Source organism: Pteropus medius, unplaced genomic scaffold (assembly GCF_902729225.1).
Source record: "Pteropus medius unplaced genomic scaffold, Ma_sr-lr_union100, whole genome shotgun sequence".
NCBI lineage: Eukaryota > Metazoa > Chordata > Mammalia > Chiroptera > Pteropodidae > Pteropus > Pteropus medius.
This window is the reverse complement of record NW_024340693.1, coordinates 2,863,252-2,882,199: the sequence shown is the minus strand read 5'-3', so window position 1 is coordinate 2,882,199 and position 18,948 is coordinate 2,863,252. Positions and strand designations below refer to the sequence as shown.

Below are 18,948 nucleotides of genomic sequence, written 5' to 3'. Positions count from 1 at the left end.
AAAAAAAAAGTCCAAAAACAAAAAACCCTCCACTGGACATTCATGAGAGAAAGTGAAAAGGGCAGGCAACGCCTTAGGAAAACAGTTTTGACCTTGTGGACCAATGAAAGAGAACCGAGGGTCCTGGGTCACACTTGGAACAGCTGGGGCAGAGCGCTGAAGGGCTGCGACGGCCTTCTCTCATAAGCAGCAGCACCAGAAACAACCAACGCTACTTTTAAAAAACACAAAACAAAAAAGGCAAAACGCTGAGATGAGTCTATGCTGGAAGAAAGCACAGAGTCTGTCTTTCCTGGAATAAAGTTTTTTCCCCTGAGGGCTTCTCGACTGGAATAAGCGAGTCTGGATATTTAGATGAATAGAAATATTTACCATATTATATGAGAGCCCAACATACATTCTGCTCTTGATCAAAACTACTTCCTATTGCTGGCCGTTGGAAAACTATCAAATATCGACTTCCGACAATTCCACATTTATAATTTATAAGTCTCCCATTTCCTACATCAAATTATGTATAATTCGGCACACTAAGCTATTTGCCTCCTATCCCATTTGAGCAAATAGAAATCTTTGAAAATCCATTTAAAAATTTTTAAGATGCTATTTATAGTTAGATGTATTCTATCGACCTAGGAAATTAGTAAATTAAGCAAAAAACGCTAGAAGCTATGCAACTTAGGCTCTGAGCTCTTTGCCAGCTGGGTAACTAGGTCACTACACAACACAATCTTTCATTCGCCACATGTTTATCCAGTGTCTACTATGGGCTAGAATATCATATATATCCTGGTGCCTTGGCTTCCTGTCTATACACGACAAGCTTTGCTTAAATGGTAATTGAACACACACACACACACACATACACACACAGTTTAAACCCACTTCTACCATTCTTACAATTGTATATCTTTTTACATACAATAAAATATTTACAGCTGTGTCATTTATCTTTTAGTCCCAATATCTGTTAATTATTATTTTTGATAACTTTAATAATATCTTATTCGATAAAAAGGAAGTTAAATTGTGGCTAGTAGGGAATTTACAAATGCCAAATGTCCTTCTACCTTTAATCTTGACCCACTAAGATATGATGAAAAACTCCCTTTTAATGGAAGACGATAAAGGCAGAAACTCAACTGGATTATCTACCCAGTTCCTGTAGGATCAGATAGTTATACTAAAGTTATAGTTTCAAAAAGTATACTAAATTATGTTACTTAAAGCAATTCAAAAACAGAATTGATATAAAACTATTTCAAAAAGGAAATATACCATACGGAATGCTAAACATTCTATATCACTAAATTCCCAGACATACCTCTGCCAATAAGAAAAGACCTCTGTGGGGAGAACTTTATTCCAGAAAAGTGACTCCGACAGCACGTGAGCTCTTCCCAGCAGCACCCCTCACCGGCCTCCTGAGTTGGAGCAATTTCCAATGTCTTCGAGAATGCCACTGAGCCACACGTGTTGCACAATATGCAAAACCTGCAGCGTGGGTGGTGACAGGATCTACACTTTTCACTGGTTTGGTTTCACCGTATGTGATGTTTCTCTGCTGGATATATTTTAAAACGTCTTTCTGTTACATTCGAAGGCAGGAGTTCTGATTTTAATTAAATAATCTTTCTTCCAAAGAATAAAATCTTTCAAACGTTTAACTTCTTGTATGGTAAATTTAGAAAACATGTTTTCAAGTGATTAACACATTCTTATTTTCAAGGTCTTTTCAATCCCTTTTTAATTTCTATAATCGTGGGTCGGTCACAATGTCTCCACCCACTGTCAATTATCCGAGGGAATGAAGGGCTTCAAAAGAATACTGACTATGGAGCTGGAGACCTCTGCCACACAGTCACTAGCAATGTGGCATCATAACATGGAATGCACGCAGACGTCTATAAATCTCAACTTCCTCATGTGTGAAAGAGAAACGGTAGGATTATTATGAAGCTAGAAATGTTACACTGTCAGAAAAACCTTCTACAAGCCACAAGCCTCATAGGACAAATTTATGACCAGATTAACGGTCGTAAAGGATGCTGTGGATGAGAACAGACAAGCCAGACTGCTGGGCGGCCCAAGCTGTTCCCACTAGACCAGTGACAAGGGCCTGGACTGGACTCGCAGCTCTGCGACTCATCACCAGGCCCACGGCGTGGCGCTGCACCTGTCTAGTCTTTCTTAACCGGTACTAGCGGGCCAGACTCGAGAAACTCTCAGGTTACTCATAGATCCCAAATTCCACGATTCTAGAAATGTACCGAAACGGAAGACTTTTCCTTATTGTCCAACACTGTGATTACTATAAAAATGATCTAAATCCAAAGCTTATCAGGAGGGTTTTGTGTGAGCATTTATGTTTTACTTGTGTTTGACAATCACAGTACTTACTGGACACTCTAAAAATCCCGACCCGAAATTTTCTATTTTCACAGACAAGTGTACGCACAAGAGCAGTGTTAGATGTATAACTGAACATCTCTGCATTTTTATGACGGAGATGACTACGATGCTGTAAGACAAATATAACTTTCTTTACTGGTTCCCAGCCAAGACGATGTTACGAGATGCTGCTGCATCAATCTGAAGGACTAACATGGTTAGTCTGCTTTCTGCCTTTTCTAAGGCAAGCATGGGTCACTGTCTGCAGTACAAATAGATGGTTTTAGATGGCGGATTTTGCTTCACAGCCAATCTTATATTTTTTCATAAAAAAAAAAATAGTTACAGAAATTGAGCAAACTTTTTAGTCGTTATTTCTCACGTTACGTGCCAAGAGATCTGTGCTCAAACCTACACAATAAAGTAAATAAAGTGGAACTAACCCCCAGTCAGAACAGTTTTATGGTGATGGTATTGCTAATAATTAAGATTCCCAGACTTCACTGTCTTAAGTATGGGCGAGATATAAGAAATGTAAATGTTGCGGCTTTCCAGGCTAATCAGTGACCCCGATAATTAAAAAAACAGGTATTATTTAAGATGCTCGATGTGTTCCAGTTACAACTTAATATATATAAAAATAATCAGATCACGAATGGCTTTGGGCCAGACCTCAAAAGACCAGCACCGAGCGGCCCAGATCTGTTTTCTCGATGTTGGTCTCCAGGGACTGCGGGATCAGGGGCAAGAAACGAAGCCTTGATAGCTGTGGTATTTATCCAGAAGGAGTCAGAGGTCCTGGGTTGCCAGAGGTCCTTCTAATTTATTAAAATGAGTTGTTTGAATTCTAGAGTTCTAATACTGAGAAAAATTAAAAGAAAGACAATCCTCACTATATTTTAACTCATTACCCAGATTCAGACATAGCACAAATCAAACAGCCCTTCAAGATATTAATGCCTAATGTTACGTGATTGGAAGTATTTGTACAGGGAGCAGTCACTCACATGATAGTTATTACAATGGTTAATATGGGCAGGTCTACGGTTCTGCCCATTTACATTTCACGACCAAAAGGAAGGCAGAATACAGTGAAAATATTAAATCTTTCTAGGGTGATACTCATAAACTACTGAAAACAATTCGCTTTTTTCTCCCTCCACATCTAGCATATTCTAATTGAACGCAAGGGAAGACTGCCCTCCCCCCTCCCCGTTTTAGAATAAAATGGATACACGCACACTTCTCAAAATAAAAGCTATTCTAAGAGTGTCTACTACAAACATTAATACTGTAAAGATACAATCTACAGAACTGATGAACACGGTAAAATGCACCAAGACCATTAGCAAGTAGACTTGTTAAACAAGCAATGTAGAATTAGGCATAATTTGTGCTATAATATTCCCTAATAACCAAGCTTTTTAGCAAAATTTAAAATGTACCAAACAGATATTCTTCCATGGTTGTATTATATTTGCTAGATTAAAGGAAACTAGTCAATGTCCCATTTTCTCTTAAAGCATCATAAAGTGGACCAAATTAATTTTCATTATGTTTAGCATTCCCTTTAAACAGGAGTAAGCAACAGGGTCATGATTTAAAGTTTTGAAAAAATAGTTCAAATAATCATTTTATCCACAGTCATATCCAACAGAGAAAAACCTCTGCACGGTAAAGTCTTCGTGTCCTTCAGGAGATAAACACTTCTTTAAGGTAATACAACTCGGGTGAGGTCAGCAAATTAAAAGGTAACCAGGTTAAATTTCCCAAAAGATAGCAAATTAAACAAATTTTGAGCTAATTTAAGTCGAGGTACGAAATAGCGTTTAAAAATATCTCTCTGTATGGATATACACGTGAGTTTACATGCATAAAATGTGCCTAGAAGGGGGTACCAAAAAACGAACAGTGGTCAGCTCTGGAGCAGCTGGGTGGCTGCGGTAAAGGGCTGTGAGCAGACTTGTTTTTCATCAAGAATCTACTGCACAGACTGACTTTTAGGTGTATGAGAGTAAACCCTGGCGGGAGCATGCACAGAAGGAAATAAAACAGGAAGTGGAAAGCAGCCAAGCTGAGTTCCTACATACGTGATTAAAATTAGAAAGCAAACAAACAAGAAGTCCACATTAAAAATAGAAACAATGGATGGAGCATTAAAAATGAAGTAGTATGCCCAAGACAATGCTCCTCATTGTCTCATCTCCGTGTTTCCAAATTCAATAAGTAAAACACAAGCCTAAATATTATATTTATCTGCAAAGTGACCTCACACCAGAAAAATGGGAGAAATGCAGCTACGGCTGCGCAATCGAGATCTTTTTGCAAAACACACAGACGTAGTTTATCCGATGCTGTTCAAACCCATTGAACTGTCCAGTGCCGCAACACGCTTCTAAGAATCAATTTAACGCACAGCTGCGACCACACCGGCCAGATCCGGGTGACTCTGCTTTCTCGTATCTACTTCCACTACGGCCGCTGAAGGGAAATCCGCGATGCATTCTTCGTTTCTAAAAATGCATCGCAGCGTCAACTGATGAGTCATGGGTCACACTCCAAATTCTTACGTACTAAAGAAAGCAGGCCACAAGTCTTACACATCAGTTGTAAAGACTGTTGAATCAGCTAAGTTACACATCAAGAGTTCTTTATAAGGTGACACAGATGATCGTTTTTCAAAGAGACGTGAGAAACTTCAAAATAAAACTGCGAATTCCGCGAGGATTGATAAAATTATGTTCCTTTCTTCTCTCTCCTAATAACTGGCGGGGTTTTATTTTTCTTAATTCAGAACATACGAATAGTTAAGTACTTTTGAGATACTGACAGGTATAAACTTGAGTTGGTACCAATGCAATAAACTCCGGCTTCATGAAAAGCCAAAAGGATTTTCCGTTTGCCTTGATTCTCTTAATTCTTTCCTACTTTTGCTATCTGGCCATTTCGCGGAGTGAGAGACCTCCAGGAGAAAGCACAAAAGGGCACGAAACAAAGATGACATTGCGTAACAGACTGGCCACGTGATCTTCCTTCCTTCCTAGCCTTGGTCCTTAGACTCGTCATTAATCTGCTTACCTGTTTATTGGTTCTCCTTCCTCCTGCCACCCGCCCCCAACACGTCACCTCCCTACGAACAGGGGCCCCTCTCATCTAGTTCATCGCAATAGTCTCACCATCCGGAATTGTGCCTGGCACAAAACAGACCATCAATAAACATCCATTGGGGAAAAACGATACATAATCACGGACTTAGCTGTCTCGGGACTTCCGCAATCACAAAGATGTTGAAATTTATTTTCACTTGAGACTATTCTTTACCTCTAATTTATAGTAATTATCATCTTTTGCCTTGCCACGAGACACTCTATGTTTAAGTTCTATCATTTAAATATCATATTTGTATCTAAATATAATTGTATTGAAACGGGAATCTGACTAGTCTCAATTTTTGAGATCAACAACTCCTATAATGTACTTTCCTGCCCCAAATATCGAGAACGGTACAAAGTACTGAGTAGAGAGTCAAATATTTGTTGGATAAATGAATTATTTTAAAAGAATCATAACTGGTGGGATTATTAGTAATTTTTACTTGCTTTGCACAGTTTAGGATTTCCTTAATATTCTATAGTTAGCATGTATTACTTCTATAATTAAGAAAAATAGTGTTATAAAAAAGAAAACCAACTGTACCCTTATACCCTCGTGTACTTGATAATGTATGCAACAGAGCAAATCAACTAGATCTGTTACTTGCTTCTCACGAGTTATCAAATAGAAAAAGTCTTTAAAATAGATATTATTTTAAAATGAAATATATTATTTTTAAGAACATTAAGCTTTATCTTCCAGAAAGATATCCTTCCATAAATCCTGGTATATTTAGAGAATCATTTCTTTCTTTCTTTCTTCCTTTTTTTATTAAAGGAACAATTTTCAAGTAACCAAAAGAGTAATTCTTTATGAAGACATAAAGAATACTATATTATGAATAAACATTTTAAGAACTACTTAATGGTCCATTTTGCTTTCTTCCAGCACCAAGTTTGATTTACTGCCTCTGGTGAACCCAAACTATAAATACAATTCAGTCATATTGTCACATTTAGAAGACTAAAATCAGACTGAACAACTCTTTAACATGTAAACCTTTTATAAGAAAAAAGTTAATACAACATATGTCAGTTCAAAGTTGACTTGTTCGAGTCAGCCTGAAGTTTAAGGGTACCCAGGCTTTATCATCTTTCTGTATCCTCCACAATGGATTCATTAAAAAAAAAGTTTAGACCTTTGTATATATAGCTACCAGACCGTTAAGAAAAATCCAGACTCACAGAATAAGTCCTGAAAAGGCTGTCGATGTTATTTAGGTTCTCAATGTAATTATATACTGTCAAAGGCAGAAAAATCATTCAAACGTGCCGACGAAAGCACTCCATATACCTGGGAAAAGAATAGGTCAGAGAGCCAGAGAAATTGTATCTATTTTTAACAAACTCGGAAATTAGTCTATTGAAGTATCAGTTAATGTATCTCATCTATAATGAAAGCGCAAAGCCAAAAATAAGCGAAATTAACGAGGGTAATAAATATTTCATGTGAGATCTAATTGTTAAGGATACTTCTGAAACCTTATTAAATGGCCCTGACAGAACGGTCTTAAAAGGCATGCTCAGCGACTGCTGACCGGAGGTGTCACGTATTTAGTCCGGGGGCACAGGATGCAGTCACATGCATTCTGATTACCTGGCTTCTCCCCAAGCATTTTATTTGTTTGCTTCAGCGAGCCCTAGGCTATCGATCGTTTCTATATTGGTGTCTCACAACCGTAAGAAACAAAGAGAAGAGAAAACTTCACACTAGAATATACTGTTAACACCGATCATCAATCCCTCAGAACCAAGTGCTCCACATTATTTCGGACTTTTCCCTTTTATTTCCATAAAGTCTCGGAAATATGTTCGGAATATTGTTTGTACCCTTATCTTATACCTTATTCAAAAACTCATCCCAAATGGATTAAAGACATAAACATAAGACCTGTAACTACAAAACTCCTAGAAGAAAATATAGGGGAAAAGCTTTATGTCATGTGATTTGGCAAAGACTTCTTGGATATAACACCGAAAGCCCAGGCGACAGAAGTAAAAATAGACAAAAAGGACTACGTCAGATTTAAAAACTTCTGCACATCAAAGGACACAATCGACAAAGTTCAAAGGCGACCTACAGAACAGGAGAGAATATTTGCAAATAGTGTATCTGATAAGGCAGTGGTCCTCGACCTTTTCGACACCAGGAACCGGCTCCTATGAGAGGCTAACGCCTGAGGATCCGAGGCGGGGCTGAGGCGGTGATGCTGGCGCTGGGGAGCGGCTGCGAATGCAGGAGAAGATTCGCTCACTGCTCGCCTCCTGCTGTGCGGCCCAGCTCCTAATGGGCCACGCGGCCCAGGGGTTGGGGACCCCTGTGATAAGGGGTTCATATCCAGAATATATAAACAACTCCTAGAAATCAACAACAAAACTCAAGTCACTCGATTTCGAAATAGGCCAACCACTTAGACAGACATAGTCCAAAGATGATATGCAAATGGCCGACAAGCATAATGAGAAGATGCTCAAGATCATGAATCATTAGAGAAATGCAAATCAAAACCACAGTATGATATTACTGCATACCCGTTAGGATGGCTACTGTCGACAAAAAGAAAGGAAATAATGTGTGCTGGTGAATTGGAGAAATCAGAACCCGTGTACTGCTCGTGAGACGGTGAAATAGTGCAGCCGCCGTGGGGAACAGTATGGGTGTTCTCAGGGAATTAGAAACAGAACGCCATATGACTCAGCAATCTCACTTCTGGGTATAGCATCGAAAGAATTAAAAGCAGGGTCCCAAAGTGATTTGCACACCCCTGTTCACTGCAGTACTGTTTACAATAGCCGAGAGGCAGAAACAGCCCGAACATTCATAGAGGGATGAGCGGATAAACGAAATGCGGTACAGACGCACAGCGGAATACTATTCAGCCTTAAAAAGAAATCCCATCACGTGCTCCAACACGGATGAGCGCTGAGACCATCATGTGAAGTGAAATAAGCCGGTCACGGAAGACACATACTGTATGATTTCACGCTTCTGTGAGGCATCTACAGTAATCGAATCCATAGAAACAGAAAGTAGAGTGCTGGTTGCCAGGGGCCCAGGGGAGGAAGAAACGGGGAGCTGTTGTTTAATGGAAACTGAGTTTCAGTTCTGCAGGATGAAAAGGTTCTGGACATCTGTTGCACGATGTGAATATACTTAACGCTATCGAACTGTACATTTAAAAAGGGTTAAGAGGGTACATTTTATGTTTTAACTACAAGAAAAAAAACAGAAGCAGCATAAAGAGTTTTCTGCTAAATTATTATTTTGCTAAGATTCCTTTTACGTTAACCACTGAAAATTTAGCATCTGCACCGATAGGCTGTAAGCATAAAATATAACCAGATTTCAAACACTTCATACGAAAAGTGTCAAACATCTTATTAATTTTATATTGACTAGATAGCAACACATTTTTTGAGTATATTGCTTTAAATAAAATACTAAATTTAAAAATACTGTTATGGGGTCAGTGAAGCTTTGCTGTATAAGCTTTAAGAGTAGAGCACATTTAGAGGCTGGTGTGAAAGCCAGCGGCGAGAAAGGAAGGAAGTTCATTAACGAAGCCTCTCCTGAGATTCTGAAGGATGAGATCGGGGCTACATGTGGGAAAGTCAGCCTTCACCGGATCTGAGGCTGATGGAGGAGTCGAGGAGGGGAGGGAGAGAAATCTGAGAAACCGAACCGGACCATTAGGAAGTGACCAGATTATCTACAGACTGCAGAAGATGTGGGGGTTGGATAAAATGGTCTGTAAAGGATGAAGGTTTGGAATAACCCATGAGCAACAAAGAACAAAATCCTTTTTGAGGCCAACGAGGCTACTTGATCTGGCCCCGACTATCTCCCTGACCTCGACCCTGGCCTACGTCACCCTCCCTCAAAGTGCTGCCCATCTCTGTCTGGCTGCTTCCTCTGAGGGGGGTTTACTTGTGAGGACTTCCTCAGGGAAAGGCTCCCCAGAGACGAGGTTAGTTTCCTTCCCAGTTTCCCCAGACAATGGCCTGTGCCAGCGCTGTCCAACAGACGTAGGATGGAAGCCACATGTCCCTTTAATGATCTAGTGGCCTTAAAGAATAAAAGGCAACAAGTGAATGATTTTTAATACTTTATTTAACCCAATAGAGCCAGAACATTTTCATTTCAACACGTAATCAATATAAGAATTGTTAATGAGGTATTTTACCTTTCGGGGGTACTAAGTCTTCACGATCTGGTGTGCACTTGACACTTAACGGCACATGTCGATTCGGACTGGCCATTCCAACGGCCACAAGTGCCGGCGACTAGGACTGGACAACACAGCCCACATCACGGCTCCGAAGCACTAAGCCTGCCGCGAAACCACGTGTGCTATTATCCCACGGATGCCTCTCCAGCGTCCTGAGCTCAGCGCCACAGCACTCGGCAGATGCCCAAGAAACATTTATGAGCTGACGGGAGCTGGGGGAGGCTGCTGGAGAGACCACTGCCCGCACTGGGGGCCCGGCCAGGCAGGGAGAGCAGCGGGGCTCACTGGGGGTGCTCCTGGCCGGCACATCGAAACCAGTTCGGGAGAAGGGGCCAGAGGGAGTGCGCAACGATGGATGCCAAACTGGACAGCGGAGACCCCGAGGCCGATACCTGTTAATGCAACAGGGGACAACGGGAGGTAGGACGGAATAAAAGGGTCGGCAAGATGCCTCTGCCAAGAGGAAGGGCGTTGTGACTTAAAGTGTGGGTGAGAGGTCGCTGGCAGGACAGGGGCCTGTGGTCAGAGGCCAGGGCACACATGTTTCAGAATTCGACTGGGAAATTTGGGGGTGTTAAGCTGCCGTGGAAGTGAAGGCCACTGGACTTGAGAGGGTACTGGGGGGTACCGGAAATACTGGAAGTCAAGGGTATCAGTCTCCCCCGCAGCAAATGATCCATGACCGAACGTCTTTTACGATTTTCAGTCCCACACAGGCAGAGACAATCATCTTCTTCCCATAGCCCGGTGCCGATCGCAGCCCGGATGCTTAGGTACCGGCTGAATCTAAGTAAGTTGAAAGTCAAAGTTCGAACAGTATAATCAAAAGAGTGGCAACGGTCACAACAAAATAATGAAATAAGTAAGGTATAAGAGAAGGCCTCCGATTGATTTGTTCAATAATTGTTTATGCAGTCTCACTGAACAGTATTAAGAATTCCGATGAAGGATTAATTTTTAAGACTGGTAGTCAACATCCCAGTGCGGGGTGGCGGGGGTGAGGAAGGGATGGGAATAATTCCCAGACTTACTTTCCTTTTATCTGTGAAACGGTCATGGCCAGCAGAGCCCGTGGAGGCTGTACCACAGCCAGGTACGCCTTACTTTACGTAAGGCATAACGTCCTCACGACTTGGTTGTAAACATTTTTGCAGTGGCCCCATTACATACTTTAGGGCGACTTGTTATTTAAAAGAACTCTAAGATTATGCCTTTAATAGAAAAAAATTAAAACCTCATGTCTTGCACATTAAAGTGGCATGCTTTTAAGTGGATACATGATTGTTCAGAGTATATATAATATATATACTGTAGACTACGTGTATGTATGTTGTATATAATTACGTTTTTACCTGTTTATTCCCTATTTTTTGCATTTGTTTCTATTTCTCATTTCTCCTGCCCAATCCCATTTTAAGAAAAAAATCATTTTTCCCCCACATAACTTCTCCAGTGAGGGCTTCTCACTGTCAGAAGAGCCCTAAATCTTGAGCCTGGGAAGATAAAGGTATGAAATATGCTTAAACCCTCCCTGCCCGCAACACGCTTGCTCCTTTGTTTTCAGCTTCTCTTATCAAGACTTCAGAGACTCTGCTCTGGACTTTTGCTAATAATCAAGTGAGGACAAAGTTATGATGACAACAGTCAGGTTAACTCTGCACAAGGCAGCATCCCTATACAAGTCTGTTCCTCCCTACCACACCCTACAGGTGTCACACTGAAGGGTGAAAAAGGAGGGAATCATGCAAGTAATTACAGCAGCTGGCATGGAAATCACTGAATCATAGTGGCCATACATTCTGCTACAGGTCCTACATCTTCCTGTAGGTACGTTAAGCACTTTATGCTTCCTCGTTGGCTCAACTCTTTCATCTTCCCTCTGACCAATAACCGTTCCAAAGATCTGAAGAAGTCTATGGGCCAAGATAGATCAAAGCCAACGGGTCCAATTCATTCATTCGTGTGTATCTTGATATTTATGGTTCTAAGTACTTGGGGATTCTTCAGTGAGAGAAACAGATGTGACTCCTCCAATACATCTGAGAGCCTCTTTAAAAGCATCCTAAGTGAGTGACAAATCATTATTATAATGTATATCATTATATTGACATACACTTGTCTTTTAAAAAAGTCCTCTTAATAACTTCTCATTAGGCTAATATACAAAATGGCCATTTCTTCTAACTCCAGCCAGCCAAAAACTTACATAACCAAAGATTTTTCTACCGTTTTGTACTTTCTGAGGAAAAGAGATATATGAGAGGAAAGTTAAAAGGATTTATTTTATAAATCTGCCAGGCCTGTATCAGGGTCATTTGAGGCCTGGCCGAGTCTCCTACAACTGTAATTCCACATGCAAGATATATATGTGTGTATGTATATATATATATATATATGTACGTACACACACATGTACATACATATACATATATATTTTAAATGTAGAACTACATACATATACATACATATTTTAAATGTAGACTATACACATATACATAAACATATACATACATACATTTTTTCAACCAACACTGCTTCCTAAGTAGAGTGGAACCTATGAAATGAGACCTTTGATTCTTGTTGGATTCTGATACAGAAGACGGGCCTGGAGTCAACTTTAGCCCCACAAGTGGGGAAAAGTTAAATGGCTCTGCATAATAAGATAAAAAAAGATCTGGATGGCGGGGTGGGGGCGGGGGGAGCAATCAGAAAGGAGAGAAAAGGAGAGAGAGAAGGGCGGGGAACCGACCCACCCCGTCGTGTGAGCCTGGACTCCCCTGTGGTGGTGGCCAAAATGCATTTTACAGACAGAGCTGCCTGACATTCAACGTCAGCATTCCTGGCACTGCTACTGCGTACACCCCTCCTCTCTCCTCTCCCTCTCTTTTCCCCAAATCTTCCGTCAGCTTTCCCACACCCGCAGAGGCTCTAGGCGAGCTGTCTTCGTTCCTTCCACTCTTTCCTAACTCCTGTTGGACACATCTGTCCAACGATTTCATCGATCGCCTGTTAGCATCTCGCTGGGTTGGTCCAAAGCTAATGATCTCCCTTGCCACTCGTCCCATCGACTGTTTTTAATTGCCACTCTCATATCTCCTAACGTCCCGTTAGCTCGTGAATGTCGCCTCCACTAAAGGAACAACTAATATTTATTGAGCACTTGTAACGTGCTAGGCATTACATGCATAGTTTCATGTGATCCTCAAACCCTACCAGACAGGTACGATGGTCATTTTCTAAACTAGAGCCAGTCGGGATAGCAATTCTAAATCGAGCGATGGAATTCAACCCCTGTTCTGACTTCACAGCTAGCTTAACCAGCACACTCCAGTCAAAGGACCGAGGAATCATCCCTCCCTCGTGAATCACACCTGGTCACTTAACCTAGTCCAACCAATGGGACTTCCTAAATGCCACATCGTTTCTACCTCCGCTGCCTTCACACAGAATAACGAGGACCAAGTCCCTATGTGCCAAGCACCATTCTATGTACATACTTTTCCAAGTTTTATCCCCCAAACGCTATGAAATGAAGAACCGAAGGGAAAAAAACAGGTTATACAGTGAGTGAAGAGCCGGATTCAAACCCAGACTGTGTGACTCGAGAAGCCCTGAGCACCTAACGCCTAGGGGATAACAGCTCCTGCTTTGTCTCCCTACCTCCCATCTGGACCCCCACCATCTCCAGACCGCTGCAGATCTCTCTGTGGAAAGCAAATGTTATCGTGACGTTCTCCCGATGAAAATCAGCAGCTCTGTATCGCTGGCTGAATAAAGCCCAATTTTCTTAATCTGGCATTACCAAATCCTCCTTGTTTCTGTTCAGGTCAGTTCAATACATATTTGAGTGCCTGCTGTAAGCAAGGCAAAGTGCTAAGTGATCTGAAGTGAACCATACAGCAGCCCCTGACTACTCTGCCAACCCGAGACTCGGTGAGCCTCAGCCAGAGGAACTGTGCAGATCTCATAACGCGACCAGGCTACGCGGCAGTACCTCCGCTCAGAATGTACCTGGCAAAATCCCGCACCGCCATTAAGAGCCAGTGCCGGTGTGAGGCTCCGGGCAGAACTGTTCTCTCTCTTAAGTTCCTGAAGCACTCTGTTCCGGTTGCTTTCAGGTAAGCCGGTGGAACAGAGGCATTGTCTGCTTCCAAATGAGACTGTGACAACTCAGGCCAAGAGCTGACTCCTGCCACCCATGCGTGGCATGAAGCAGGCTCTCAACCACTTGCCGGATGAATAAATAATGAAAAACGTCCAACCTGATGAGGAAGGGAGAGGAACAAGACGCAGAATTAGGAATGTGGACACCCAGGGGGTCCGATAAAAAGCAGTGTTATTCTGCTTCGGTTCCGAGCTGACCTCCATTTTACCCCTATGGGAAAACTCACATGTGTCACTTGGACAAACTAAAAAGGAAAAACTTTGTTATTTATGGCTCAACAAAGCTTTGACAGGCCAAAAAGGTAACGAGAGCAAAGTCCACTTTCCAAAGGGGCGTGGAGATGGGAATCAAATCTACTAAAGTAAATAAAATTGATCTACTGAGATCCAGCTTCGCCAATGCCGCCTCGCAGTACACTCAAGGGAAAAAAAAAAAAAAAAAAGACAACCCAAATCTATCCTGGGACGAAGGCCAATTTACAAATAAGTACTACTGCCTGCAAGAATGGGAAATTCTTACAGTGAAGGCAGTTCCCATAAAACAAAACAGTGTCCGTCACTGCTTTTCACGCAACTTTCTTTCTGGTTCCTATGATCTAAAAAGACTCATCTGCACAGTTAAGCCCAGGATGAGTGCACTGCAGCTCCTGGCAGATCCGGACGTCTTGACTGACAGCCTGAGATGTAAACTGAAATATCAGAAGAAACATTACAGGTAAGTGAAAAAAAAAAAAATCCTTCGCCTCAAACATGGCACAAAGCTTTGCAAAGCGAGTGATGTAGTTCCTGAATGGTGCTTGGTGTGCGAGTGCTTCCAAAGCGAGCGCCAGATCCTGAAATCCCCTCTCGAAGAGGTCAAGCCTCTCCCCCCACCCTCTCTAGGCGAAGAGGGCAGGTGAGGTGTACAGGCAACAGGCTGGGATGGAGGGGAGGATCCTCCGCGCCCCATTTCTTTCCAGGGAAACAAGATCCGATGCAAGACAGCTAGTGCCACTCTCACTCATGACAACGTACGCACAGGAAATCAACGAACTCGTCCCCACCTCTCCCCTCCCTAAAAAACCCCAAAAAACAAACAAAAAAAAAACCAGACGACGCGAAGACCCGCAACACCGCGGCCGGAACCAGCGAGCGGGGGCCCGGCGGCGAGCCCCGGGGCAGGGCGGCGGGTGCCCCCCTCCCCGGCCAGCCCCACGCCGCGGCCACGCTCCGCCGCAGCCCGGCCGGCAACGAGGCGCGCGGAGGACCGCTGCGGCGCCGCTCCGGCCCCACAGCCCCGACGCCCGCACCTGAGGCGGCGGCCGGCCCCGGCGGGAGGGCGCGGAGCGAGGCGGGCCGGGCAAAGTTACTCACTGGGAACGCGCGGCTGCCCGGGGCGCGCCCCGGCTCCCGGCGCCGCACTCTCCGCGGCCCGCCGAGGGAGCCGGGAGCGAGGCGGCCTCGGCTCCTCCGGGATCGCCGCCGCCGCCGCTGCCGCCGCCGCGGACTTCCTGGCAAGAAGCAAACTCTGGCCAAGACTTCACTTCTCAACCGCCCCTGCTGCCTTCCCGGGGGCGAGCGCCAGGGCCCGGCCGCCCTACCCGACACGCGCCTGGGCCAATCGGCGGCGGCGCAGGAGGGGAGGGGGCGGGCCAGAAAGCCGTTGCGCCTATCCTAGGGCTCAGGGGGCGGGCCAAGCCGGGCCGTCACTCCAGGGTTAGAGTGAGCCCGCTCCGCCCCGCGCCGCCTGCCCTCCCCCACCGGCTCCGGGCTGGGCTCCCCGGCTTACCCCGCTGGAGACGGCTCGGGAGGGTCTGCGCTCCCCGCCGAGGCCCCAGGAACGTGGGACAGCGCGGGGAGGCGGCGGACATCTAGGGGAGTCGGAGGAGTGCAGGTGGCACAGGAAAGCAGCGATGTACGTGTGCTTGCGAGAGGACCGCTGGGGTGGGTGGCGGGGACAGGGGCTGGCTGCGGTGAGGGGGGCAAGGGGAACAGGGGTTATTAGCGAAGAATTCCTTGCGGGACGGAGAGGGAGAGGTACGGAGGAAGGAGGGCGCGGAGAGTGAGTCTGGGTGGAAGGGTCGCCAAGGCGGGGGCAGGGGCACCTGAGAACAAAGGTGAGAAGGAGACTCCGCAGGTGAGGGGGGTTGAAGAAGCCAAAAGGACGAAGAGAAAAGGAAGTCTAAAGCGAGGGAGGACGTCCCCCGGGGTAGAAAAGATCCTAGGAGAGAAGGGAAAGGATGGGAAAGAAAACAGTTTCCTTCCAAACTCTCCGCCCTCAAAAGAAAAACACCAACGCTTGTCCTTTGACCCAGGTGAGCTGTGCAAAGATTCAAATAGCATCTTACGCCCATCCTGTTCTGTGAAATTCATCAAGGTGTATTTTTATCCACTATAGTTTAAGCCTCTCATCCCATGAAAGCCCCCGAGATTGCGGTCCCGCCTAGGCACCTCACGGTCCCCTACAGGTCTAGCGGCAAGTCAAAAAGAGGTCGGATTCAGGCCCTAAGAAGGAAGGTGGTTTGGGGAGGCAGGTAGGCCCCGCCCCCTTCGCCGCCACTCGGGCTACAGTGCCAGGGCTGAGCGCAGGCGCCCACAGGCCCGCCTCGGCCTCGGGGTACGGCGGAAGCCCGACCCCACCGCTCCCCGCTAGCTCTGCGGGCGGAGCTGCCCGGGAGCGCCAGGTGAGCGGCCGGGGCCTCGCCACCGCCCTGCTCGCGCGGGGTGGGCGGGAGCTCTGGGCGGAGCCTCCACGCCCCGCCTAGTGGGTGGGGCCTGCGGGCCGCGGCTCCTCCTCCCTCCTTCCGTCCTCCGCTCCTTCCGTCGGCAGGTCCTTCCTTCCTGCTCGGCTTGCACGCTTCGTGACATGGGGCAGAGCCTCTCGTCAGTCCGCACCACCTGAGGATCCCGGAAGCCGCCCCCGCCATGGAAGAGGACCAGGAGCTGGAGAGGTAACGGCCGAGGAGGCGGGCGGGCGGGCGACAGGGGCGGGCCGCGCCCTGCACCGCGGCCGGTGGCGGAGGGGCCCGCGGCCGGCCGGGCCCTCAGCCTGCGCGGCCCGGCAGCGAGGGCCTGACCCGGAGGGCAGGGGCCCGGAGAGTAGTGGGCGCCTGGGCGGGAGCGGGGGGCCCCGATTGGGAAAAGGGGAGGAGACAGGGATGCGTTTGAATAGAGACGCTCGAGACACTAGGTACCAGGAAGGGAAGACAAGTTGTAAGACCAGAGTTAAGTCCCCAGACTGCCCATCCCCACTGAGATCAGCAAGAGGAAATCGAGCTAACGTAGAATCACGCACCACGCCACTGTCCCCGAGTGACGGTCTCGGTGTGCTCAGTCAGGCCTGCGTCCCTGTGACTGTGGCCCAGGCCCCTCCTCCGTGCAGACTGCTCGTAAAACCGCTCTGTGCGCTGAGTTCTCTCTCCTTCTTGCTCGATTGACTCAGACTTTCCGTTCTCGTTTCCTTATCTCCTGCAAATGGAAGCTGTAGTTGGCCCTGCACGTTGATCATCAGTAGCCTCTCTTTTTATATTAATCCGTCTTTCTACGCCTTTCAACTCCCTTTACATCCCCTAGCAGAGCCACCGTATTCTAATCCTATCCTTTCTTTTGATTCTGCCAAAAGAGTATCTTGGCAAACATTTAAGTTTGTGTTTTAAGGAGACTCCCCTTGTGGCCATGTGGACGGTCAAATGGAGTAGGGAGAAACTGGAGGCAAGAAATTAAATCTTTATTGATAGACTATGCAGAGGCAAGAAAATAAGGGGCTAATGCTGACAGTTCTATGTAATTGGAGTGCATTAGAGTAATAATGTGTTGCGGTCGTGATATAGTAAATGAAAAAAAGCTAGTTACACAATCATATTCAGTGTGATCTCATTTTTATAAAAAATGTGTGTGTAGAAAAATGTCTGGATTGAAGACCTCAATGGCTGAAGGCGAGAGGAAGACAGCCCTGGAAATGGTCCAGGCAGCTGGGACAGATAGACACTGTGTGACATTTGTATTGCACGAGGAGGACCATACCCTAGGAAATTCTCTTCGTTACATGATCATGAAGAACCCGGAAGTGGAATTTTGTGGTTACACTACAACCCATCCTTCAGAGAGTAAAATTAACTTACGCATTCAGACTCGAGGTGTTCTTCCAGCTATTGAGCCGTTTCAGAGAGGCCTGAATGAGCTCATGAATGTCTGCCAACATGTGCTTGACAAGTTTGAGGCCAGCATAAAGGAGTATAAGGACCAAAAAGCAAGCAGAAACGAATCCACACTCTAGACCCTTATGCAATGTACAGGAAGGAGCATCCTCTAGGATATTGCCTTCGCGATCTTGGCAAAACCCAGAAGTAGAAGTTTGTGAGTACAGCACGATCTGTCCTTCAGAAAGACCTGATTCTAGCTAGTAACCTATGACAGCTGTTGGAATCCCTCCAAGAACCTTTGTATTCATCTAATAAATTCCCACTTATAAACAATTTGAGTGGTTTCTGTTCCTTGGTACTCAAGGTTGACCGTGTTAGGGATTTTTTTTTTTTTAAATTTTTAATTGAGCCAACATTGGAAATGAGGAAACTAAGAAAATCTGGAGCCAAGACAAGCACTTTATCAAGCAAATTCAAAAGGAGTATGCATTCATAGCTTGACTGGGAGAGAGCAGAGAGCAGAGCGTGACCACATATAGAGAGGTCACTTTCAGAAAAGGAGAGAAAAGTGGGAGTGGGGGAGGGGATTTGGCTTCTTTCTGCATGTTTTGTAGTAATTCATGAGAGAATTTATGTTTTGCTAGTGATTGGTAGGTGGGGCAGGTGTGGGGAATGATTTAAAAGAATTGTGAGAATTCTGGTTTCGTGTGAGAATTTTAGGGAGTATCAGGCTCCACCTCTGTGGTATTATTTATAGGATAGATACCAGTTTACTGCTTTAATTTCAGGTCACTAATAAAATATTTAGTCAAAAATGACCTGAATAGGTCAGGAGAATTTAACTATTTTGTAGAGGGAGGTAACTGGGATGACCAGGTAACATCTTCAGTC

At 45.1% G+C, this 18,948-nt stretch overlaps 3 protein-coding genes across 5 annotated transcripts in view; 2 read left to right on the top strand and 1 right to left on the bottom strand.

The window, feature by feature from the left end:
• The window catches only part of LNX2 (ligand of numb-protein X 2), a 54,403-nt gene extending 38,962 nt beyond the window's left edge, over positions 1-15,441 (bottom strand). Inside the window, exon 1 of one of the 2 annotated variants that reach the window (XM_039862848.1) lies at positions 15,290-15,441. The gene's annotated coding sequence lies outside the window, so the exon portion shown is untranslated. Of the gene's footprint in view, positions 1-13,783; positions 14,008-15,289 lie in introns of those variants that run through there. The other variant, XM_039862829.1, reaches the window with a different exon arrangement.
• Positions 15,442-16,745: 1,304 nt separating this feature from the next.
• Positions 16,746-18,390, top strand: LOC120602531 (DNA-directed RNA polymerases I and III subunit RPAC2). Its single transcript, XM_039862855.1, has 2 exons — positions 16,746-16,866; positions 17,816-18,390. The coding sequence occupies exons 1-2, from the start codon at positions 16,841-16,843 to the stop codon at positions 18,189-18,191; spliced, it is 402 nt and encodes a 133-aa protein (XP_039718789.1). The 5' UTR covers positions 16,746-16,840; the 3' UTR covers positions 18,192-18,390.
• LOC120602547 (protein POLR1D) overlaps positions 16,746-18,948 on the top strand; it is a 37,723-nt gene continuing 35,520 nt past the window's right edge. Inside the window, exon 1 of one of the 2 annotated variants that reach the window (XM_039862856.1) lies at positions 16,746-16,866. In XM_039862856.1, the coding sequence (XP_039718790.1) occupies positions 16,841-16,866 (26 nt within the window). In that variant the 5' untranslated portion in view covers positions 16,746-16,840. The remainder of the gene's footprint in view (positions 16,867-18,948) is intronic. The other variant, XM_039862857.1, reaches the window with a different exon arrangement.